This window comes from Lipophrys pholis, assembly GCF_963383615.2.
Source record: "Lipophrys pholis genome assembly, chromosome: 8".
NCBI lineage: Eukaryota > Metazoa > Chordata > Actinopteri > Blenniiformes > Blenniidae > Lipophrys > Lipophrys pholis.
In genome coordinates, this window is record NC_137630.1 from 14,086,404 (window position 1) to 14,111,105 (window position 24,702).

General features: G+C 40.8%; 3 protein-coding genes across 5 annotated transcripts; all 3 read left to right on the plus strand.

The window, feature by feature from the left end:
- Window positions 1-1,538: 1,538 nt before the first annotated feature.
- hspb7 (heat shock protein family, member 7 (cardiovascular)) lies at window positions 1,539-6,002 on the plus strand. The gene is made up of 3 exons (XM_080469158.1): window positions 1,539-2,278; window positions 4,833-4,966; window positions 5,375-6,002. The coding sequence occupies exons 1-3, from the start codon at window positions 2,107-2,109 to the stop codon at window positions 5,552-5,554; spliced, it is 486 nt and encodes a 161-aa protein (XP_080325284.1). The 5' UTR covers window positions 1,539-2,106; the 3' UTR covers window positions 5,555-6,002.
- A 1,429-nt stretch (window positions 6,003-7,431) lies between these two features.
- LOC308113329 (uncharacterized protein) lies at window positions 7,432-13,494 on the plus strand. Of its 2 annotated transcripts, XM_080469537.1 has the most exons (9): window positions 7,432-7,620; window positions 8,137-8,337; window positions 8,650-8,777; window positions 9,620-9,889; window positions 9,967-10,657; window positions 10,765-11,052; window positions 11,154-11,358; window positions 12,171-12,233; window positions 12,595-13,494. In XM_080469537.1, exons 1-9 carry the CDS (start codon window positions 7,435-7,437, stop codon window positions 12,915-12,917), a joined length of 2,355 nt encoding a protein of 784 aa, XP_080325663.1. In that variant the 5' UTR covers window positions 7,432-7,434; the 3' UTR covers window positions 12,918-13,494. The 2 variants fall into 2 exon arrangements, with proteins under 2 accessions (XP_080325663.1, XP_080325664.1); XM_080469538.1 differs by lacking the exon at window positions 12,171-12,233 and having other exon boundaries at window positions 12,595-13,266.
- Window positions 13,495-13,912: 418 nt separating this feature from the next.
- On the plus strand, window positions 13,913-24,603 carry zbtb17 (zinc finger and BTB domain containing 17). 2 transcript variants are annotated; one of them, XM_080469539.1, is made up of 15 exons: window positions 13,913-14,112; window positions 16,322-16,563; window positions 16,647-16,826; window positions 17,633-17,926; window positions 18,062-18,151; window positions 18,612-18,892; window positions 19,319-19,461; window positions 19,538-19,838; window positions 19,931-20,018; window positions 20,583-20,699; window positions 20,807-20,927; window positions 21,197-21,327; window positions 21,453-21,716; window positions 21,878-21,967; window positions 22,865-24,603. In XM_080469539.1, exons 2-15 carry the CDS (start codon window positions 16,359-16,361, stop codon window positions 23,272-23,274), a joined length of 2,715 nt encoding a protein of 904 aa, XP_080325665.1. In that variant the 5' UTR covers window positions 13,913-14,112; window positions 16,322-16,358; the 3' UTR covers window positions 23,275-24,603. The 2 variants fall into 2 exon arrangements, with proteins under 2 accessions (XP_080325665.1, XP_080325666.1); XM_080469540.1 differs by having other exon boundaries at window positions 13,951-14,007.
- Window positions 24,604-24,702: the final 99 nt, after the last annotated feature.

Below are 24,702 nucleotides of genomic sequence, written 5' to 3' on the forward strand. Positions count from 1 at the left end.
AAATGTGTTCTATTAATATAATACCCCCAAAAAACATAAAGATGTAATCTGGAAAAATATACTAATGTTTAAAACACATTTAACTCCTTCCCCTCTTTGTCTCATATTGCAAATCTGAATTTCTTTATTTTCAATGATATAGACAGATCCATGTGGCTTCTCTCTTTCCATCTTTTTCTGGTTTTTTTACTCATCATTGCTTCGTGTCACACCTTCTCTTCTTTGTCCACTTCTCATCTTCTCACCACCAGAGTCCGTCCAACCTTCACCAGGGGAGTTTCCATGCACACTCACATTTTCTATTTGGTTCTTGTCATTTGTCTGACAGAGCTGCCTGGTTACCAATGTTATCATTTAATTACTGCAAGAAGCCGGCGGGTTTTTCAGGATTGATGGGCTGCTAATGTTCCTCTCTCGTATTGCAGCAAATGAACAGCTGACAAGCCAGAGAAGCCGAAGCATTTGATATTTTATACGAATAAAGCATGAGTCACAGAAATAAGAAGACAATGTCGATGCTGGCGGCAAAGCAGTCACTACAGCAGGGTGAAAAAGTGTGAACAACTTCATTTATTGACATTTAATCTGCCATCTATTTTTTGGTAGCTACCAGCTGCTTCGGTTTGGATGGGAGCTCCAGAAAAGCTGCAAAACACTGTGAGCACTCTGAAAAAAATGTTAGCGCTGTTACTGGGGAGGAGAGGAGGCTCTGCGCCTCCCTGGTAGGGAGGTGGTGAGTTGCCGGGCTGATTTTAGACCTTCCGCAGGAGGCTTTGAGCTTCATACTGATAAGACTGGGAGCAAATGACACAGTGTGGTGTGCAATAGTGGCTAACCTTTTCAACTTCAAAATCCAAGATGGCCTTCTTCTGGTGCTGTTCTGCAGACTTCTTCACATTTCAATTTTTAGAGTGGCGATATTAGATGTTCAGTACTGAGATAGTGATATGAACTATTGCTGTATTATTATGTGTTTTAGATTTGACACCTGTAAATCATAGGGAACCCTCTGTTTATTGGAATGACAAAGCAATATGCAACGTCAGAGATGCTATAAATGGATTTTGATGGATTAGCTTTCAGCAGCACTAACTACAGGAAAAAGGAGTCGCCGCTGTCTAATCATGACGGGCTGCAGTCTCCATGTAGATATTAATAGCCACAAAGCAATGTCACTACTAAGTCCCCTGCCCCCCGCTGATGGCTTTGTTTTCAAACACATTCTTTCCATCTTTGTTTTCTGCTCAACTTATCCTCTGAGATAAGGGCTAAGGGCTCCTTTTTCACTTTTTTCCTCACTTGACCCAGCACAGCGGGATCAAGAAAGCAGCATTCTCCAGCAGTTCGCTCATTGTTGTGTAACTTATTAGAGTTAAATTGAGAAACAGATGACATGAAGGGAGACTTTATTTGGAAACAAGGGCCTGTAAAAGGAAAGAAATTCCATCGTGCCGTGAAATCTCTCATTATTTAATAGCAGAACCATGTCAGATTCAATTTGATTTAGAAAATAAATAAAGTTTGGATTTCAAGAAAGCAGAGGAAAAACACTGAATGGATGAAGATGCAGAGGGGAAATTAAGGAGCGGGTTAGGATAGGAAAGCTATTTCAGGGATGGTGTGTCAGGAATGACAACTGTTGTCCCTCTCAACACTTGCTCTTTCCCTTGCTCTCTCTATCAAATCCCACTCTCTCTCTCCCTCCCTCTCTTAACCTCGGGCCCTCAGATGCCCAGAACTTGTCTAACCACAGACCCCCTCTCTCCATCACTCTGTGACTAATGATAAATATAGAACACTATTACCCTTTCCCAATGAGCTGGAACACACGTGCCACCTCGGACTGTGCACGGGGTCAAGCGGTATATAAAAGCTGAGGGTGAGCGACTGCTCGGAAAGAGGAAAATAAGTGAATGAGCCAGTCACAAACAAGAAACAAATACAGAAAGTGATCAAATAAAGAAGAGCGGAGAAGAGCCGTGCTTCATAGTTCTCATATCCAAACCACCAGACCAGAGGGACCACAAGAAGAATCTACTTTCTCCGCCTCCTTTTTTGCTTCCCTAGACTCTCCTCCTCTGCTTCACCCGACACTCACAGCCATCCATGAGTGTGACCAACTCCTCTGCCTATCGATCGGAGCGTAGTTTCCACCAGACTTCATCAACTTCGTCTACTTCCTCCTCTGTTAACCCATACATGGAGAAGAGCCGGGGACTGTTCGCTGAAGACTTTGGCTCCTTCATGAGGCCCGGGACAGACGCTTTGGGTTTTTCCAGTAAGTTACAGCAACATTTACACACTCTGAAATGTATTTTTTATCAACAAATCAGCACAGGGATACTAGAAAATGCAGGTTAACATGACAGTGATGACTGTGAAGTGCACCCATGCCTTTGTGATATGACAGGGATGACACAGGACTCAAAAGGAGTTTGTTGTGGGTGATGTGTACACCTGTGCTCATCTAACTTTATTTGTAAAAGAAGCAAAAGTTTACATTGGACCAGTTTTCTTATAGAAAACTTTCAATTCAAGGAATTTCAAAACCATTTGTGTGTTTTCATGGGACGGTACACTTGTGGGTTCATCCTCTGGCTCAGTTATGTGTGCACTCGGTGTGAACTCGTCCGGATCAATTCATTGCCGATGCTCACAGACGTGTGAATGAATGAGTGGCATTTGATCTTTAAATGGACTCACAGACCATGAGCTGTGTGAGTCATGGGCGATGCACAGTTGCGTTGGGGCCACGGACGGCGTCCAATAGGAGCTGCTACCAGGACAGCGAGACACACACTGCACATACAGTACGTGCACATAGGCCAGGGAATGCAGGATTGATTGCCAGCAGTGTGACTTCACACACGGAGTATCTGGGATGACGCCTGCGTGAGGAACGGACTGTTGGTTGCCTGGTGACGACTGTGCACACATACACACATAAACAGCCGGAGTGATGTCACATAATCAAGCTAAGCTGAAGACGTGAGGTCAGTGCTAATATCTCTCACACAGACACACAATTTCCAGCGTGATGGCGTGTGTGTGAGGTCAGTCAGAGGAAAGTCACCTCTTTACATATTTTACATGGCATTGTTTGTCTTTACTGATACACTCTTGTTTGTCTTCATTGAGGTTTAACAAATATTAAAAGAGTAGTATACAATTTTGATTATGTAAATAACTCCTAATGCACATGTTGACTATGTAATGTGACAAGTACAAGTGTCCTACTGAGCTCCTGTATTTGTTTCATGTTAAAAGCCATGTTTCACAATAAAGAAAATATTGTCCTTGACCTTGAATTGTTTCCTTAAACATCAGAGTTCTGATAAACCTGATATATGTTGCCTGTTATAATCAGTGGTAAGTAAGCGTAAAAGAGACAACACTTACATATATTATAATATTTCTGGTTAAATTGTGATTTTTCTCCCTTTGGTCACTATATAGTTTGGAAGAGGAAGCCACAAGATAAAGACTCTACGTGTCCAGTCTTGTATGAGGACATATGCATGTGTGTCCTCATACAAGCACACACACACACACACACACACACACACACACACACACACACACACACACACACACACACACACACACACACACACACACACACACACACACACACACACACACACACACACACATGCATGTGTGGCACCTTTCTGGTCCTGCCACCTGCTGGGACCCTGATTGTGTTAGACCAAGCAGGCACAGGACTGATCAGCCATCCCCTTAAATTGCTTCTCCAGCTGCTGCAAGCTATGACGCACCAACAGTGGTCCTCAAAACCTATAAGTAAAATGATTGAAAGTTTACTCCATAAAATGATAGTTTGCATTATAATACATCAAATGCTGATTTGATTTTAGATATAAATTGTCAAACTTTATCTTCCAGTGAATGTTTACGTTGTTATGGGCCATCAGCTTAGGTCCTGGCTAGAGATCTTATCCCACTACTAATAAACTCAATTTAACAACCCCCCCTCCATATATTTAAGTAATTTTAAGACCATAAGTACTTTTTATTTGAATAGCAGAATTCCTAATATTTATTTTCAACATTATAGGACATTATTATCAAGAGGCTGTTTACATTCAGAAGCATTAAAAACCATAACAGCTGTTGTACTACTTAGATTATAGTAATTATGAATATCTGCTAAAATACTATATATAGCCTGCGACAACTGCAGCTGATTAAACTCATGGTTTTGCACTAAAGTTTATTTTTTGTTAAATACAAAATATTACACTTGGTCCCATTTTAAATGCATTTAGTAATTTTTTGAGAAGGATTCATAGTTTTACCTTCCACTTATTATTTTGATTCTGAATTATTCTCAAAAATTACAAGAACAAAAGCATCTTTAGAAAAACATCTGGTGGTCGCCGGTTTTATTTCTGCTGCAGCTTCCCCTCTGCTCTAAACAAAAAGCTTGTTTTTTTTGGAAGACAGACCTCTTTGCACCGGCATTTCTTCAGCATCCAAGTCTGTACACTGATACATTCATTTCATTGAGTTAGATTTTTCTTTTTTATATATATATATATATATATATATAGGGAGTTTATTCTGGAACAACAAAATACTTTTGGTGCAAACATCTACAAATCTCTCAATAGTATGATGAAATATTCTAAATCAATGGAACATTGTGAGTGAGAGACACCACCAGTTGATGAAGGGTACATGCCCATTACTGAGTAGTGTAAAACAAAATTCATTAAGAACTAATTGGCAGAGAAATGTAGAGATAAGTATTTACCTGTGCTCCAGGTTTCCTCCTGAGATATTTTTTATATATCTTTGTTGTCTCGTAGCGGTTTCAGGTGGAGGTGGAAATATCAAGACTGTTGACGACTCCTACCAGTTCACAGTTGATGTACGAGACTTCTCCCCCGAGGATGTCATCGTCACCACATCCAACAACCAAATAGAAGTCCGGGCAGAAAAGGTGAGCAGGCTTCTTTTGGATTTGACTCAGTCACACTTAGTCTTTACGACATTGCTGGTCTTTCCACAACAGGATCCTTTGGCCAAAGTTGGACACCCTCTACAAATGAGATCCATCCATGTACAGAAATATATACAGATGAGTGACATTAGTGACAGATCAGATTTCTAAGTTGGTTTCATAATGACTGCAAACGCCTCTGTAGTGAGCCGGGTCTTCTTGTGGTTTACCACACTGTTGATCCAGCTCCTTCTGTGAGGCCAGACTAATGGTCAAACGTGAAAAAGAACAATTTAAACCAACTACCTCCTCCTTTTCACAAGTTATGCATGTTTCTAAATGAATACATGTAATGTTACTTCTTAAATACATGTCTCCAACAAATCAGTCATTTTCTCTCTGTTGCAGTTGGCCCAGGACGGATCAGTGATGAACACTTTCACCCACAAGTGCCAGCTGCCTGAGGATGTGGATCCCACCTCGGTGACATCATCACTGGGGCCTGACGGGACCCTAACGGTGCGGGCGCGGAGACACCCGGCCAAACACGAGCTCGTACAGACCTTCCGCACTGAGATAAAGATCTGAAGAAAGATGGGGTTTTTTTTTCATCAAAAACCTCCTCGCTTCTCAAGTATTTCCTTTCCATACTTTCATCGGTGTGCTTCAAACACTCAAGAGAGTCGGCGCCGTGCTCTATAAAACATATCACGTTCACTTCTCACAGCTGACAAAGTGCCTGTTGCTGCTCTTTTATATTCTGAGTTCTTTCACTCCACACAGAACACATATGCAGGTATAGTGCATGTAATGAGACACCGATTCATTTGGAGCATCATATGATAAATTCACCAGTTTTGTTCTCTGACAAACTTGTAGAACAGTTTCAACATGCTGGTTTCTCCTTGATCATAAGTTATTGTAAATTACTTGTGTGAATAAAATTATCCTGTTTTAACAGTAAACATGTTTCTCTGTCAGTCATTTCCTTATTAATGTACAGTTATTGTGTCTAATAAAAGGATGTCTTAGGCTGAAAAGGAAACTTTTTTTAATATATATATTGCTTAGTAAGAATATCTATCTATTCAGACATTAACAATCAACAACATTTCCCTTAATTAAGGATTAAGGATTATTTTCTGACTTTGGCTCTACCAATACGATTTCTCAGCATTGTAAGCTGTAAAAACTAAAAAAACGAGCTGGACTGGGACATGTGCAAACTAATCTTGATCGAATGTTTACTTGCAACTCATTTTAAAAATATATAAAACAGGTACAGAGAAAAGACACACAGTTTATAGTTTAATAGTTTTTAGCTTTTTGCAACAATTTTTTTGCTAATGGAGTTACTTTTGTAAACTTTCAGTCCAGTTTTTTTGTGGGGGATAATCTTTTAAAATGTGGTTTTCAACTTAGAAAGTTGATTCACAGGAGAAACACTTTTGTTGTGTACATTTATAGATATTGTTCTACATCCATATAATCTCTACACCGTCAAAAGGTGGCAAAACGTCTTAAAAAACAACAACTTGAATTTAAAATAAAATCTGTGTATAAATTATATTGTTGCTTCAATATTCAACCATTTTAAACAGTCATCTGCATTATCATCATTGTTGACATGCTAAAATAAATTTAGTTTCTTTTTCTGGTTTAAGAATGAATGCAATGGACCAGCTCACGCTCAGAATCAATAGAAATCAGAGTTTGTATTCAAACTGATTCTCTATCCAGTCTTTGAAGCATTGTTGTAGAGTTCTGTCCTCTTACCATGGAGAGACAAATTTCAACAGAGCCATTCAAGCAAAATTAATTCAGATTTAATGTGGCTATAATTTGCTTCACCGCACCTGAGACATCGGGTTGCCTGGAGGCTCGACAACTGGACTTGGGATCGGTAGTTTGCAGGTTTGAATCCCACAGTGTACAGATCACCACTGTCTGTGGCTCCCTGAGCAAGACCCGTGACCCCAATCAGCCCTGATAGGGCTGCCCACCGCATCCTTAAAATTGAACATTTTCCAAGGGGATTAATAAAGTGTGATTAGTTATTAATGCAATGCATTGTACCACAAATTTCCTTCGATTTAAGTCTGTCATTTTCCTCAGCAGGAGATTATAATCCATTTGCTTAGTGGGACATTCTTAAGATGCAAATATAACCACGTTACAGTGCTCTAAGTTATCGGAGGATAAATGAATCGCATGAAATGCATTGCTTGTGGTGAAGTTTCACCAACATGTATGTACGTAATATATTATGTTAATTTTACCAAGGTGGTTATTTCAGTAACGTCAGGTAATACAGAGTTACAGCGCCATCGTCTGTTTATCATCTGGTGGAGCAGCTGTTCGAGGCTCCACAGCAGAGGAGCGTGTCGTTAAGTCCCGCCTCTCCCTCCCTCTGAGTGGCTTGTTTCCACTCACAGCGTCTATCTGCCCTGTCATTGGTTGAGTACAGCATGAGAACGCCCAGGACTGTTGTGATTGGTTCCTGCTCCTTCCTGCTCTTCCTCCTGAGGTGTTTACATGAAGCTAAAGTATTTTTCCATTTTATACTTTTTCTAAACATGACGACGTGCTTGCACTGCCTGAAGTCGGTAAAAGGAGACCGAGGTGTCGCGACAGAAGGATGCCCACTTCTGGAGGTCTGTGTATGAATCAGTTTGACGGATAAATGTATATCAGACTCATTTCTGAAGCATGGCTAACTGGCTACTAGCTGGCTGCTAGCTAACTGGGGCTAAAATGTTATTAAAAAGTTTGTGATCAGCTTCTGGTTTCCTCATTAAATGTCATAGGTACATGAGGTTGATAAACAATTCTGTTTATAAACATTTCCCGATGAAAAAGCTGAAGCAGGGGTTTGCTCACTGAGAAACAAACATATGGCAGAAAGAGACAAAATACCTCTGATCTTTCTAAAATGGGAATGTATGTTTCTTGTTGTGCAACACTTTGGGATAATCATGTGAGCAGAAATAATTATCTAATTCTTATGCCAATTATCCCCAATGTAAACAATGAGCAGATGAATTCTGTTGCTTTCATTCATTAAAAAAAAAATCCTCAAAGGAAGAAAAAGAACAGTAACACATGTCAATCAATCTACACCAAATTATCCTTTTAAGTATGTCAATTTCTAAAGTATTGCTTTCTTTCAGAAACTCCTCCCTGAGGGATATGCTCATCTGGTGTGCCTCTATCAGGAGACTGCTCAGACTCAGTTCAGGGCTCATATGAAGCTGAGAATCACCTCAGAAGAAGAGGCTCGTAAATGGCTGGAGGATTTCCAAACCTCTTCAGGAGTCACATGGAGGAAGTCGAGAACATATCCAAACACTGGACGATACAACTCCTACAGGGTTAGTTTCACAATGCAGAAAGCACTCTTCAAAAAATATACTTCTCTGAAATTAAAGCAAATCTAACCTCATTTATAGTTGTTTTGGACAATAGACTTTGCAGGAATTTCTGAGAGACTACTTAGTTCAAAATATAATATAGATGACCTGACACAAATTTGAAAAAGAAATGGGTTTTAACTAAATGTAGTTTGTCTTTTTCTTTGTTATTGCAAAAGTGCTAAAATAGTCTCATTGATTGTAATTTCTTGTATCTTACTCTACTTCAGTTCTTGTGTCATTACAATTCATTCAAATGTGTCTGTGTATCAGGTAGACTTAAGATGCCAGCACAACACGTGTCCCAAAACTGTTGCTAAAAAGACCAAAAACACCTCGTGTGGCGCCACCATGTTCTTGGTCCTGAAAAGGCACATGGAAAGTGAGGAGAGGAAATCAAGGTGAGTAAATTGCTACTTTGTGGAATTAAACTTTATTGATGCCAGAAGGTTAATGGAGCGCTACACCTAGAAGAAAATCTGACATATCTGACATCTACAAAAACTAGAAATTGTTACTTTTAACGGTTCATTATGGGATGATATTACGTACTATTGCTCATATGCAAAATATATATGTATACTTAAAGTGTCAAGAAAAGTTAAGTATGCTGAACTTGTACATAAGATGTGACACATTTATTGAACAGTTCTCAGTTTAGGGGAATCTCAGTCATCAAACTAACAAGGTCCAGATTTACCCCGTTTCTGATGAAGTGAGTCGTATTCATTTGATTCAATACATACAGAACACTTAAGCCAGCCATTGGTTGAACACTTTTGTGTACTTCAGGTGCCTGTTGTAAGGCCTGATAATTAACGAGAGGTGTGTCAGAAGGGGCATCCAGTGTGAAAATAGAGCCAAAAGAAAATAGTGCCACTTCTAGGGCTGAGCAGACACTGTGCCTGTGTAAATAGTACTACTGTTGGGAGGGGACCGTTAATTGACTTGAGATGATCTGCTGTGACGGGAGCAGCTTAAAGACAAAGAAGAACATAATATAGATGCATACATATCAAGGAGTGAGAAGAAGTTTGAAAATGTATTTTATCCCATTCTCCTCACATTCTTGACATCCTCTTGGTGTTCTGTCCAGCACCTGCTGCTTTTTCTTTTTTTTTTAATTGTCTCGCCCCACCAGATTACCAGTGCAGTTATTCCTAAAACCTGTCACCTTTGACTGATGGAACATTTTAAATCCTAATGTGTGATCTGTTGTGAATTACTGCAATGTTTGTTTTAGGTCAAAGGATCCTCATATAAAGGATGGTTACTTACTGAACATTAACCTAAGACATGAGCATAACCACTGGCTGTCACGGGATGAAGCTGCGCGCTACCGGGACGTCTCGAGTGAAACCGTTGCCAAACTGAAGATGCTTTTTGAGAGTGGTCATTCCCCCTCCACTGCGCTGCATATGATCAAGTTTGATCTACAGGAGCAGGAAGGGGAAAATTACGTCTACGCTGCTGCAGACCGCTCTGTTTGTCCTGACATCCAGTTTTGTTACAGGTTAGATTACAATCTTGCAAAAAAATAAAATCTGAATTTTGACTATTGACTAAAGATGCTGTGTTTAATTTCCTCAGGCTTTACCAGAAGCTTTTTCAAAGACCTTACCGCCCACCGCCAGGAGAAGAGATGCTGGTGGATCTCAGGGATAGGTTGAACCAACACAACGTGCTACAAGGCGACACCAGTGCAAAAATGGAAAAGACTGAAGACGGACATGTGGCCATTGCCATATGTACTCCTTTCATGAGAAGGGTTCACACAAAGCTGAAAGAGAGTGGGGAATTGATCTTTGTGGGCTCATTTGGTAGCAGCGAGCGCCAGAACCAGTGCATGTTTCTCCTTCTCACCTACTCTCCTGCTGGACCGCTGCCCCTCGGGGTGTTTATCACGACTTCAAAGACCCAGTCGGCCGTAACGTTTGGCCTTCGGCTCCTGCTCACCCTGCTTCCGAGCAACAGCTTCTGTGGACGAGGGCAGCCACAGGTGGTGGTGACAGATGACTGCAGAGTCCTGCGGCAGTCGCTCCAGGCAGTTTTCCCCGGCGCCAAGCTGCTCCTGTCGATGGTTCACCAACTGCAGGGCATGTGGAGGTGGCTGTGGAGCTCCCATAACGGTGTGGCTAAGGAAGATCGGGGACATCTCCTGGATTCATTTAAGAGTCTCATCTATGTCACCTCGATGTCGTCACTGATGCCGCAGTTCAACGAGTGTCTTGCTGATCCTCTTGCTGTCAAGTATCCCAGATTCCTCAATCACCTCTCCAAGGTGTGTTTTCAGCCTGATCCTCTCAGATCAGTGTAAAATATGATAATCACATATCTGCTGTTGTTACCATGTCCACATGTGTTTAACCTTCTGTTGTCTGACTACAGGCATATGGGAGACATGGAGAATGGGCCATTTGTCTTCCCAGTGATCTTCCAGCAAGTGGATATGATCTCAATCATTTTGTTGAAAGTGCTGTTAGATTGGCTAAAGAACTGCTTCTGTACCGGTTGAGGACATACAATGCCACTCAGTTGGTGGATTTTGTTACCACCAGAATGGAGGCTTCCTATGTTGACCGTCTCACTGACGTAGCAGTCGGTGGAACAGCTCAGCTATTCAGGTCAAAGCTTTGCCTTCATGGGAATAATGTGGACTGTGAAAAGATTGAACAGGTATGGAGCACTTTCTTCCTTTCTTTCTTTTTTTTTTTTTTAAGATGTACATTGTAATATTTTCATTTCCGAATTAAATGTACCTGCATGTTTTTTAACAGGTGGACCAGAACCACTATGTGGTTAGAAGCACGACATCCGAGTTCGACGTCAACGTGACGGTCGGTTGCTGCACGTGTGCAGTTGGAGTCGCCGGTGCACTTTGCAAACATCAGAGCGCAGTTTTGAATAAGTTTGGTCATCCTGAGATCGCCCCCAACATCATCACACCTCAGATGAGAAAGCTCTACTATGAGATTGCAACTGGTGAGTTGTTTAGCCTCTGTAATTCATTCTCTTTGTTGCTACTGAATGTCAGTATTTTTTTGTAATCAATTAATAATAAATCCCATCCTATAAGATGTATAGTTAGAAGTTCATTATACTTTTACCAGCGTGGGCACCAAAGCTGTCAGGCTAAATTCAACCCTTTATTAGAAACTCACTGAAATACTTGGAAATTTAAAATGTCTTTCCTGGGAGGTTGTTTTAGGATAATTGAAGATCTAAAATAACAAATTTTTCACAAACGTTGAACATTTTTGAGTAATGCTGTCCAACAATATGATTTATGTTAAAGATGACCGACTAGATGGCTTAGCTGTCTGGTTGAAAGTGGACATTGTCAGTTTTCTTTCTGTTTATTGCCAAATACATGAGTATGTGTTTTAGCATTTTCAATTTAAACCATCAATTGTGTTACTTGATTTAAAGGAAGAAACATTTTTCCAAATCACGACAGTTTTCATGGTTTCCTTATCAAAAGTTTACAATTTTCAGTAATCCTACATGTGCAACACATACCTCTGTGTTAATTACAGCTATTTAGTCGTTTCATCTGTGACTAAGTTTATTATTATAGAGTGTAAGTAGCTTGTCGGCTGCCCCATAAAGGGCTAAAACCATTTCTAGGTACCACATTTTTTCTGTTAAAGATGCTGTATGAGAACTGAGAAAGGAAGAAAATGTTTACTCCACTGAGAAATGAATCATAAAGTTTATAAACTGCGGTTCTGTAATGTTTCAGTTGAATGATCCATGTGATAATAGTCATCTTTTTTTTTTCTTGTATCTACTAGGTTTGGACAGTTCTCAGGAGAACACAAACAAGAGTAATTCAGCCTCAAAGTCCATTACAACCAGTGAGTGCAGTCGCAGCAGAAAATGGATTTCATTAGAATAATATTAATGAAGTAAAGCAGCATCACTGTAATACTGTTTGATTCTGGAAGTCTTGTGATCTACATGTTTGATTTAGCATGAGATTTGATCCCAGATGCCCTTCCTGATGCAACCACCTGCTTAGGTTGCATAGGAAATCTTCATTTGTAAAAAATAAATAAACATTAAAACACAATCTAAATAACCTAAACAAGTTGGGTTCAAGTGATTTTCAGACGGCAACACACACTTGGGCTTGCCTGCGTTACATTGCTTTTTAAATATTGCCAGTGTCATCAAGGTTTGATACAGTTTTGTGTTTTTGTTGTTTTTTCCATGAAGGGACATCTGGAGAGCACCTTGAGCAGAAGATCCAGCAGTTCTGCCGAAGCCTCACAGATAAACTCAGAGGTGACCCACAGACATTCACTGCACCGATTTGCACCTTTTTGGAAACTTCCCAAAAACTGTCCGACAGCTCGCTCGCCTCAGCTCTGCGTTGCTTTGGTAAGGTGACACAGGAGAACCCCAGAAATCTGCAGCCTTTACAAATGATTTCCTTACAACCGGCCGCTGCTGTTAAAAGAAAGGCAGAACTCGAAGAATTCCAAAGCATTCTCATTGTGCAACCTCTGAAGTGTCCGAGGAGGGAGCAGCCATCCTGAGGACATCGGCAGAGTGGAGAAAAGTGCTTCTCATTCTGCTGCAGTTGGTCAGTAGGAACGTGTGTCCCAGCAGTAGCACCATAAGTGACTGTCATGCACCACAGCGTCACGTTTTTCACCATGACGGACTCGCAAATGCGAAATACCCCATCGCTGCCCTCCCATGGAGCTATTTTTGCACATATTTAATGTCTGAAATTATTTTTACAAACTTCAGAGTTGTGAGTTCTCTCTTAGCTTAAAAACATTGTGTTGTGAGATCATGTCACTGTTTTTGAAAGAGTACCATTTACTAAGTTTCACGTACTGTCATTAAACTCTGTATCCCATTAGCATGCTGTCTTACTGCAGTAATTGTTTCAGTCAAATTTATGTGCAATGCAAAATGTGGTTTTCAGTTTGTCACACCCCTGAAAATGTGTCATTCACCACTCAGCTAAATTTAAATCATTGTGAAACTTGTCAGTTTTGCAAAACACAAAATCAGAATCACATGCAAGTGGAGGTAAAAATACAGCTCCTTGTAAATGTTGTGTGACCATGAATGAATGGCATGTGTATTAAAGCAGCTTACAGTAATCAGAGGGTTTGTGCTACTGATAAATACGGCAGAAGTTCAGTGAAAATACTCCTTAAAAACTGAAGGCGTGTTGGGGTGTCCTGAGCCATTGTCACTGGAGCTTGGCTGAATTAATCCATTTCTTCATCTCACCACTTTGAATTTTAAAGAAGGCTGAGCCAGGCCAAGCCAGCGAATATTAATTGGTCTATATCATTACGAGTGACGTTTCCTCTGCTGCTAGAATAAGTTTGGTTTTAAATAGATTAATCACTTTCAGATGTTATGCCTGGGTTAAGTGACACACTTTGGTCATTTTAATGAAATGAACCCATTAAAATTGTCATTCCTGTTAAACTATTTTAAAGGGGAGCGATGTATCGTCCAGTCAGTGAGCAGTATCGTCTGCCAGCCAATAAGAGGCAGGCGGAGGCGGGACTTGTGAGAATATACGCATAGTAAAACAGCTCGGACGGTCCTATCAATCGATCAGAGAGATGAAGATGGCGACGGGTGGATGGAGCTAGCGGGGTATGATCGATCACCGAAACACTCGATTGGGTTTGTTTTTCTTAACTCAACAACGCCGCTCGGTCCAGGGCCTTGAAACCGGAGCGAAGGAGCGACAAACAGGAGGTAAATCTTTGGATTAGTTCGTACACACATGGTGCGTGGAAGCAACGAGCTGACGGTGAAAACAACAGCAGAAGAAGACGAGCCGCCATCTTGTGTCTACAGTGCTGCGTGTAGGCACGCTAAATTAATCCCTGATAACAAAGCTGCGAGGATGGAGGAATTGTAATCGATGCACGGTCAAGCCGAGCTGTCGAAAGTTAAAGATAATCTTTATTTACTAATGCTCTTACTAGAAATGGCGTTATTCGGGCATGTTTTGGTTCCGTTAGCCACTCCTACGCTCGTAGCGTATTTTGGCCTACATTTAAAGAAACAAGCATGGAATCAAACTAAAGATAGACCTGCTGAGGACTCCTCCATTCACATGAAATACAAACCTTCACTTCCTCTGTATACACAAATACACACGTTGAGACAAACCTCAATACATATAACTCAGTGAAAGCACTGTTGAATCCAATGAACAATGATTGTAGAAGAATTCAAGGACACTTGATTTCATATTTATTCAAACGCTGGCTGTCATTGCAGTCTAATGGTAATGACTATTAAGTTATTTATAATTGAGGTGTATTAAGATCTTAATTGAGATTGTCTGCTCACAACCATACCTATTTAGGGGAAGGCAAATGTATTGATATTCAGACACAAGGCAATTCACAATGCTTTACAGGAATGTACATTGCAGCAAGGAGATATGGAAAGGCATACAAGGTAGAATAAAGTAAAACAGACTCCGAAACAGTTTCATTTGCCAGAGCCATAACCACCTTGAATTGAATCACCCAGTCGTACATCACAAACAATGCAAGCCATCTACAGTGAAACAACTGTGTACCTATTGTTATATTGCACTGTTCTTTCTTGTTTTGTACAATCTTTTATTATATTGCACTATGTTTGCTTGTTACATGTTGTTAATTTACACTGTGATACCAGCAGTTCTCCAATTCTGTTGGACATTGCATCATGATAATACAGGCCATTCTACATTAAAAGCTTTATCAAGATAAATGTTATAAAAGTAGTTAAACCAAAATCTATCATTTAATGGAAAGTCTCAGCAAATAATACTGTTTTATGGTGTGACTTAAAAGAAGTGAGTGTGTCAGCAGTCCTCTGATGTTCAGTACGTTTGTTCCACAGGTGAGGAACGTAGGAACTTAAAGCTGCTTCACCTTGTTTGCTTCTGTCTCTGGGAACGCTGAATGAACCTCTTTCTGAGGACCTCGGGGGATCTACCCATCCATCTTCTATACCGGTTAATCCTGTGCAGGTTGCTGGAGCCAATCCCAGTTTACTATGGCTGAGGGCAGGATACACCCCGGACAAGTTGCCAGTGCATCACAGGACAAATGCAGCGAGACAGACAACCAATTAGAGTCACAAGTTAACTTTGAATGCATGTTTTTGGACTGTGTTAGGAAACCGGAGTACCCAGAGGAAGCTCTATTCTACACACACATGGGGAGAACATGCAAAATTCATATAGGAAGGCTCGGCCGGTATTTAAACCTGAACCTTCTCACAGTGAGGCGAGAGCGCTAACCACTGCTCCACTGTGTGGCCCTCAGGGGTCTGGAGGTTTCATATTCCACAAGTAAATCTGAGATGTATTTAGGCCCAAGACCATTCAGAGCGCTGCCTCAAAGTGTTGGGCTTTAGGTGGGTAAAGTCCACATGCTGTTTTCTGCAACACACTTGCACACGGCTCTGAAATTGTCCATAGGTGTGAATATATGTTGGTCTGTCTACCGCTCTGTTTGCCCTGTGAAGAGTAAAGGTATTTACTAGTTAAAGTAAAGATATTTTATTAATACCCTTGGGCAAAATCCCTTTTCAGCATTTAAAATGTGGGCAGCCACATTAAGGCGTTCCGGGAGCTATTGGGGGGTCAAGGGTCTTGCTGAAGAGTCTGCTGTTGGAATCAAACCTGCAGGGATTCTCTAACCTCTATCAAGGTTTTATCCAACCTTCGCCCATAGTCAGCTGGGATCACCCACCACCACCCCGGGACCCTGAGCTGGATTAAGGGCTTTATAAGTTGGATGGATGGTTAAGGCCATTTGATTTGTTTTCTATAAAGTATTTATTCATAGTGAATTTGTTAACTGCAGTGCCTGGATGTTGAACAGTCCCACCTGTTCTGTAGTATTAGCTGAAAGTGAAATTGTTGGATTCCTACATGTATCTGATATTTTGTCCACAGAGCGTGAGCCAACCGACCTTCTTGCACCATCAGGACTATGGAGTTCCCGTGGCACAGCGGGAAAGTTCTGGAGCAGCTTGACAAGCAGCGCAAGCAGGGCCTGCTGTGTGACTGCACCTTTGTCGTAGATGGGGTGGACTTCAAGGCTCATAAAGCTGTGCTGGCAGCCTGCAGTGTTTACTTCCGCACCCTCTTTTTAGATCAGAAGGATGTGGTGCACCTCGACATCAGCAATGCTGCAGGTGAGCCACAGCCAGACTGTGGGTTCTAAACACAGGTGCATGTTTGCATGATGTTAATCTTACCTGCTCCCACTTTCACACAGGTTTGGGTCAAGTCCTGGAGTTTATGTACACCGCCAAGCTGACCTTAGGCCCGCAGAATGTCGAGGACGTGCTGTCTGTTGCTCACTTTCTACAGATGCAAGAAATTGTAAATGCATGTTCTGCATACCAGTCCATGTCAAATACAGCTCCTTCCCTCATAACATTGGATTTTTCTACCGGTAAGTTTGATTCCTCTCAGCTTTGGGGGCTATTTCAGAGCTGTGATTGAACACACAGATTGATTAGGATGGATGTTACAAAGTGATGTATACTTTAATACTTTAATGGTCAGATCTAGCTAATGATGAAGTCTATTGTTGTTATTACTATTATACTATTGCAGTTGTTATTATTGTTATTATTGTTATTGGTATCATTATTTTTTATCATTATGGTTGTTATTATTGTAAGAGGATATAACATGTAATTCAGTAACAAGAAATAACTAAGTGATTATATTGTATTACTAATATCTTACATTATCTAATAGACTATATGTCTTGGCTGTTTTTGTTGTTGTTTTGTTTTCTGTTTTATTTTAACAGTGTTATTGTAGCAGCCACATTATCATTATTATTTAAGTTTATGAACAGGGGTGGGAGTTAATAAGCTTGTCTTCTTCCCACTCCTTTTCGAGCTAGAGTGTTGATATTATTTTTTCTTTTATTGTATTTCTTTCTGGCTTTTATGCCTGTGTTGTGTAGCTCTAAATAAATTTGGAAATGAAATGAAATGAAATGAATTAGTTGTTGAAATTATGCATCAATTTGCTTCATATTTTTGGATAGCTCTTTAAAGTTGTTAGGTATTGTCCCCAGGTTAAAGTCTGCTTATATATCAAGTCATTCACAACACAATTATAAACAGTCATTTTTTGTCGACAACGGTGTTTTCAATGTTAAACCTCAGTTCAGACTGATTTCTTTAAACAGTCTGTAAATATTTGCAGCCTCCTAATAACTTTTCTCTTTACCAAACCACACAGAGGAAAAAACAGGTGATGGTGAACTCAAAGAGGATCTTGAGAGTCAGCTTTCTGAAGTGGCGTCGCATGTAGAGAAGGATGGAGACGCCCCAGAAAGTCAAGATGAATTAAATGAGGAGGTTCCTGCTGAACCGCAAGAGACCGTTTCCCAGCCTGCCCCCACCAGCCTTCCCCCAGCCCGCAAACGACCCCCAAAAACCCTCTCTGTTTCTGCTCAAAAGAAGATCCATGTTAAGAAGGAAGAGCAGACGCCGGGTTTTCAGGACGACCCCTCGGACGCTGACTACACACCAAGTAACTACATATTTCTAACTTGTTATTTGTTTATCTTGTGTGTGTGAACCTTTGAAAGGCAACGTGCTGCCACACTGAATGAAAGACACGTTTACTGAATGATTGGATTTATAGATTATTTCACTATATCTACAGAGTCACAGCGGAAATCTGCTGACGGCTCCTCCTACATGAGCTCTCGGGGGAGAAGAATCAGAAAACGTCCTCGACGAAACTTCCCTCCTGGTGAGCAGGTTCCTCTAATACTCTATATTAACAGAGTAGCAACTATTCTCTTGTGCTTGTTGCCTCTTTGCTTGCAAGTTGCTGACTTGTGGAAACAGAAAGTTGAGCTTTTTTCCTCATAGGAATCATCTAATCACATGATCATCACATGATCATTTCCTTTTGCCTGATATGTACATCAAACACTGATAGTATTCTTAATAAGTACCTAAACAATAGGATTCTATTTATTCCAGTTGAAGCTTTTCTTAAGTTAAACATGTTTTAAATGTATTCAGACTCAAAAATAAACTGAGCCTGATTTGAGTTTTTTTTTTAGTTTTTTTTTTTATCCATGTTAAATATCACTAAAGTAGTAACCGTTCCATTAACCTCTTTTTGAATCCTGTGGTATCCTTGTATTTGTTCATGATTTCAGTCTGAGGTGGTTATCAATTTCAACAACTTTCTCCTCTCGCAGACATTGACTCGGAGGAAGAAGGCCCATCAAAGAAGGATGCTGAGAAGATGTTGTCGGAGCCGACAGAGGTGACTGAAGAGCACGAGGATGACTCTGTGGAGACGGGCGATGGAGAAGTAGATGACGACGAAGAAGACGTTGGAGTGGACAATGACTATTTCAGCCAACAGGAGGAAGGAGCCGATTCCAGCAGCGAGAGAGACGAGGGACAATCTCAATCAGCGTCCATGAGCAGCCGGTCTGAATCAAAACCGTACAGCTCCGTGACGCACAAATGTGAGGTGAGAACTGTCAGGGTGGAAAAGATAAACCACATTTAAGGATTTTTATTGTTATACCGCTACGTTTTTTACATGTCCTGGCACATAATTCTATTCCTGGGGCCCGGTCTATGCCGAAAACAAACATGGTAAAGAATGAAATAGAATAGAAAAGTAATATGAAATGGACTCAATAAAAACAATATTTACATTGTTAACATAGTAAACAGATGGCAAATAACTAAATAGTCGTGGGACAGGTTAGGGAGGGCTGCAGAGCGACAGGGCACCACCAGAGTTCAACAGTCTCACTGCTTCTGAAAAGCTTGACTCTTTCATGAATATTTGTAAGATACAAAGTTCAATGCACTTTTTCTTTACATTTACATATGAATCTTTGCATTACATATTTCGTCTGGTCACATGGTGACTTTTTTTACCTTCTAGGATTGTGGGAAGAAATTCACTCACACGGGTAACTTCAAGAGGCACATGCGCATTCACACAGGAGAGAAACCATTCTGTTGCCGCGACTGCAACAAGGCTTTCTCTGACCCCGCGGCTTGTAAAGCACACGAGAAAACACACAGGTAAGTAGCTCGGTTTTATTCCGACTTTGAGATTAAGCCCACCCCAACCAACAGCCGAGCTCTCGTTGTTTCCCAGTCCTCTGAAGCCGTACTGCTGCTCCACGTGTGGGAAGAGCTACCGGCAGATCAGCCTGCTCAACCTGCACCGGAAGCGCCACACGGGCGAGGCGCGCTACAGCTGCGAAGCGTGCGGCAAGCTGTTCACCACCTCAGGCAACCTGAAGCGCCACCAGCTGGTGCACAGCGGGGAGAAGCCGTACCACTGCGACTTCTGCGAGAAGGCCTTCTCCGACCCCACCGCCAAGATGCGACACCTGGAGACACACGACACGGAGAAGGGCAACAAGTGTCCGCACTGCGATAAGCGCTTCAACCAGGTAACCACACATGCGGAGGAATTTCACCTGTGTAGGCTCAAATCGAAGAAAAATATTGAACTGGAGAACTGTGTTGTGTTTTTCCTCACAAGATTGGGAATCTAAAGGCTCACTTAAAAATCCATATTACTGACGGGCCCCTTAAGTGCAAAGAGTGTGGCAAACAGTTTACCACTTCAGGTAAAAAGAAAACTCTTCTTCTCTCTTACATTCATCGGTTTTCTGGAGGACATGTGCGTGTTTTTATGGTATTCCTTTATAAAGAGACACATTCTCAGTCAGTGAATTCAGTTCAACTTTAATAAATAAATAGAACGGGTTCATTTGGAGGAAAGGTCAATTCAGTAACAACCAAAATTGTTATAGAAGTAAAATTAAGGAATTCTTATTTGCACCCTTAAAAACACACAAAGTGGTTTGGAGGTTAAAAAAATATAAACCATAACATTAACAGATTATTAGGAGTGCAATAGTAAAAAATTATGGAAAGAATTGAATAACACAAGAAATGAGATACAACATTGTAAATGTGCAGTTTAAGTCAAATCTGGATATCTGCCAATGGAATGAACAGCCATGGGTTTGGGTCAAAACCCAGGTCACACCTTGAAATACCCCAAAAGCAGATAAGATAAAAGTACAATCTGACTTCATGTCAGACTGTTTTAGTTTCCCAATGGAAGTCGACATGGTTACTTTGTTGGCTTTTAATCTCATCTTTGTGTATTGTTGCCTTCACTTCAGGAAATCTAAAGAGACACCTGCGGGTACACAGCGGGGAGAAACCGTACGTCTGCGTACACTGCCAGAGAGCGTTCAGTGACCCTGGAGCTCTGCAGCGGCATGAACGCATCCACACAGGTACTATCATCATATTCTGGGACTTGATAAAAGGATGTTAATGTGAACCTTCACACGAATGTTGTCCACCTCCCACCTCAGTGAGGCTGTTAATACATATGTTACAGGAGAGAAGCCCTGCGTTTGTCTTATATGCGGCAAGGCTTTCACCCAGGCGAGCTCCCTCATTGCTCATGTCCGTCAGCACACAGGAGAGAAGCCCTACGTCTGCGACCGCTGTGGCAAAAGGTCAGTCTGTCCTCACATCAAGTTCAGTGACAAAATCTGAAATCAGCCTGAAGCTCGCCGATGGCTAACTTTAAGCATTCAGATCCTCAGGATCACCACCTACAACTGCCAGCATGTGGAAGTTTGATAAAAAATGTTACACAAAATACAAAAATTATAGATTTTTTTTTTCTTATGAGATTCAGTGTTCAGGTTTAATTGGTTTAACAATGAAAATTCTTTTCTCACATCTTTCTTGAACTTGCTGTCTCATATTTTCCTTTTTCCAGGTTTGTGCAGTCCAGCCAGTTGGCCAATCACATTCGCCATCACGACAATGTCCGCCCACACAAATGTCAGATGTGCAACAAAGCATTTGTCAACGTAGGAGACTTGTCGAAGCACATCATCATTCACACAGGTGAAGACAGAAATTGCCTCAAAGAAGAAATCTGGAGCAGTAAAGTCTCTGTTATCGGGACATTTAAATCCAGCTGAACTCCATTTTCAGGTGTTCTGCTACTTGCCTGTGTCTTTTCCTCTCAGGAGAAAAACCTTTCCTCTGTGACAAATGTGGCCGAGGTTTCAACCGTGTGGACAACCTGCGCTCTCACGTCAAGACCGTCCACCATGGCAAGGCGGGTATGAAGCGGCTTGTTGTAGCCGAGGGGAACTCGGACGAGGGGGCTGACCCATGCGCAGTGCCGTGTACTTCTGAGAGTGAGATCAACATCGTCACCGTCACCACAGAGGACATCGTCACTTTGGCAACGGAGGCTCTGGCAGCCACTGCTGTAGCTCAGCTGACAGGTCAGACAGCCTTCCGTACCAATTTCCGTCTTTTTCCGGCAGGGAACAGTCAACATCTGGGGATAAGAGCACCGACAATACTTCTGCATACTTTGAAGACTAAGAAACTAATAAATATGAAGAGGATGGTGGTATAATTGCTTTCTAATGTCTGTTGTCAGTGGTTCCAGTGACGACTGCAGTGTCTGCAGATGATACCGAGGCTTTGAAAGCTGAAATCACCAAGGCGGTCGAGAAAGTGCAAGAAGCAGGTGAAAACGCGGCTTCGTATTTAATACAGACTCACACAGACAGTCAGCTTTTAAAACATTTTTTTATAGGAAACATTTTTCAGAACTGGATGTGATGTAATGGCTAGGACCGACTTGCCAGACTTTCAAAGTGAGAGTCCTTTGTCTGGTCTGCTGCTACAGTAACTTTAATCACTGTGAGGAAGATGGATGTTATTCTCCACTGTTGAAAAGAAGTAAAATGGATGGAAACTCACACTTGTGTATACTAAAACTACTAATGGACAAACGTGTTTAAAAGTCCTGTCATTTTGCTTCTGACATTAGTTTGCTAATTTAATGTATTTCACACACAGTATACACTCAGTCAGCAGCTTAATGTTGTAAACAGAACTACTCCAAATATTTGAACTGAATCTTCACAGAACTGATGATTGTCAGATGATGTCAGTGGGTTTCTGTGTCTGTTTTTTTCAGTTTTTAATATGAATGAATGAATGAATGCTTTATTTCGGTTAAAAATAAAAACAAAATCATGTTTTTACAAAATAAACAGACAACAAACGAAAAAGGAATAGGCTGAAGCCTCAAGGCTTATTTGTGCCTATCCTGTACCATCATAGGATTAACTGAATAATTCACAATAAAACATCACTAATACTCCATTACTACTGAAAAATCAAATTTCATTGTAACCTTTGATAATTTTAGACTTTAAAGTCTTCTTGAAAACATACATAGAATTACACCTTCTTTATATCACAACAGAGCAATGTCCACCCATCCAGCTTTAACACCTGCTTTAAATGTTGATTGACCGGGCCGAGCAAATTTTTAAACCCTTTGGTAAAATAAAAAGGGAAATATTTAAGTTTGAAAGACTTATTCTGTTTTTTTATTTTTTTCGTTTTTTCCTAGACCCCAACACCCAGATCTTGTACGCTTGTGACTCGTGTGGAGACAAATTTTTAGACGCCAGCTCCCTGGCCCAGCACGTGCGCATTCACACGGCTCAGGCCCTGGTCATGTTTCAGGCAGACTCCGACTTCTACCAGTACACCGCAACCACTGCGGCAGAAGGAGATACTACCACAACGTGGCAGCCGACACCGGAGCAGGTCATCCAGGAAGGAGAGCTAATCTTCCGCACCCAGGAGGGAGCGGAGGAAACAGGCGGAGGGATCATGGAAGAGAGCCAAGTACAAGAGGAATCAGGAGTCATTGAAAAGGAGGAGGCGACAGTGGAGAATGGACAGGTGGAGCAAGAGCTCCAGACAGAAAAAGTTCTGGAGAAGAAAAAAGAAGTGGAGATGGAGTGTGAGGCATAGTCGGGCAAATCTGCGAGGAATGAATGAAAGATTGCTTGAAATTAACACACTACCAGTGAAAGGTTTGGACACAACGTCTCAGCAATGTTTTTTCTTTATTTTCTTGACTGTTAACATTGTAGATTCTCACTAAGGGCATCAAAACTATGTATGGACACGTATTGAATTATGTAGTAAACAAAGCTTTAAATAACATGTTTTAGATTCTTCTAAATAGCCACCCTTTGCTTTGATTCCTGCTTTGCACGCTCTTGGCATTTTTGATGCCTTCAGTGAGAATCTACTCTAATTAGTCAAGAAAATAAAGAGGAAACATTGATTGAGAAGGCGTGTCCTGACTTTTCACTGGAAGTGTACATAATATTTCATGTGTGATTTTGTCTCTGTTTATAAATATGGATTTGCGCAGAATTCCAGCAAAAATGTCCAGTTATTTTCAGTAAATCGCTGAGCGTTCTTTCACAAAAAAAAGTATTTTACAACTTTGTATAGATTGTGTTTATTTTTAGACTGCAAGGTAGGATTGCACCTTATCTGTTGTATATAAAACATTTCACTCACAGTTCTGTCTTATCTAATGTAACTAAAGAAAGCCCTCTGTTATTTTTCAATTGCTCTGATGAAATATGTACATTTTGCTTAGTCAAAATATTAACAATATTTTATTGTACTTGGTTGAAATATTTTAATGCAAAGCACATACAGAAATTATTTACGTGGCGTCATAGAGGTACTCAAGATTTAGGTAAAACACTGTACATTTTCTCCCTGTACAATATTTGTGTGTGTCTTCTAAACAAGTCTTAATACCTCAGATAAAAGAATAAGACCAACAGATGATGTAGTGACGATAAGCTGGTTTCCATTAATACTAAAGCTGGTATATTTTTCTTTTCTGGTGTGACAGTTTTCTGCCGTCAGTTGTTTTATGCCCATTTTTATTAACTTCTACAGATGCTTTATTACATATCTGCAACCTTAGATTAACTGGGTGTCCACTGAATAAAGAGTCATCACAATCTGACATCCTTTGTTCTGTATTATTTGAATTGAAGCACCTTGGAATTCACCAATTTGTTGATGTTGCATTTGTTGAATAGAGACGATTTACAGTGGATACTTCTCGGTCGTGTTGTAGTACTTGAGAGTGGTCTGTCTCGAGACCAGATTTTCAAAGTCTTGGTCTTGGCCATGTCACGGGTTAGGTGGTTTTTATTAAAACTCTACTTCTCATAACTATGGAACCAGCACTTGATTGACAAATTATGTTTGAGATGTATGTATAGACACGGGAGGGAGAAAAAACAGTTTGAATTAAATGCTATATATATCTCTGAACATACCTATTTTCTTTCCAATCTGCACAAACTATCTTACTTTTTCCGGTCTTATAATAAAGCTCTCATCCTATTGGTGGAGTGGCAGCTG

Coding starts and splice junctions, on each gene's coding strand:
- hspb7 (XM_080469158.1), top strand. CDS start 2,107: ATGAGTGTGACCAACTCCTCTGCCTATCGATCGGAGCGTAGTTTCCAC. Junction 2,279..4,832: donor AGACGCTTTGGGTTTTTCCA/GTAAGTTACAGC, acceptor GTTGTCTCGTAG/CGGTTTCAGGTGGAGGTGGA. Junction 4,967..5,374: donor TAGAAGTCCGGGCAGAAAAG/GTGAGCAGGCTT, acceptor TCTCTGTTGCAG/TTGGCCCAGGACGGATCAGT.
- LOC308113329 (XM_080469537.1), top strand. CDS start 7,435: ATGAGAACGCCCAGGACTGTTGTGATTGGTTCCTGCTCCTTCCTGCTC. Junction 9,890..9,966: donor GACATCCAGTTTTGTTACAG/GTTAGATTACAA, acceptor TAATTTCCTCAG/GCTTTACCAGAAGCTTTTTC. Junction 12,234..12,594: donor CTCAAAGTCCATTACAACCA/GTGAGTGCAGTC, acceptor TTTTCCATGAAG/GGACATCTGGAGAGCACCTT.
- zbtb17 (XM_080469539.1), top strand. CDS start 16,359: ATGGAGTTCCCGTGGCACAGCGGGAAAGTTCTGGAGCAGCTTGACAAG. Junction 16,827..17,632: donor AACATTGGATTTTTCTACCG/GTAAGTTTGATT, acceptor CAAACCACACAG/AGGAAAAAACAGGTGATGGT. Junction 17,927..18,061: donor GGACGCTGACTACACACCAA/GTAACTACATAT, acceptor CTATATCTACAG/AGTCACAGCGGAAATCTGCT.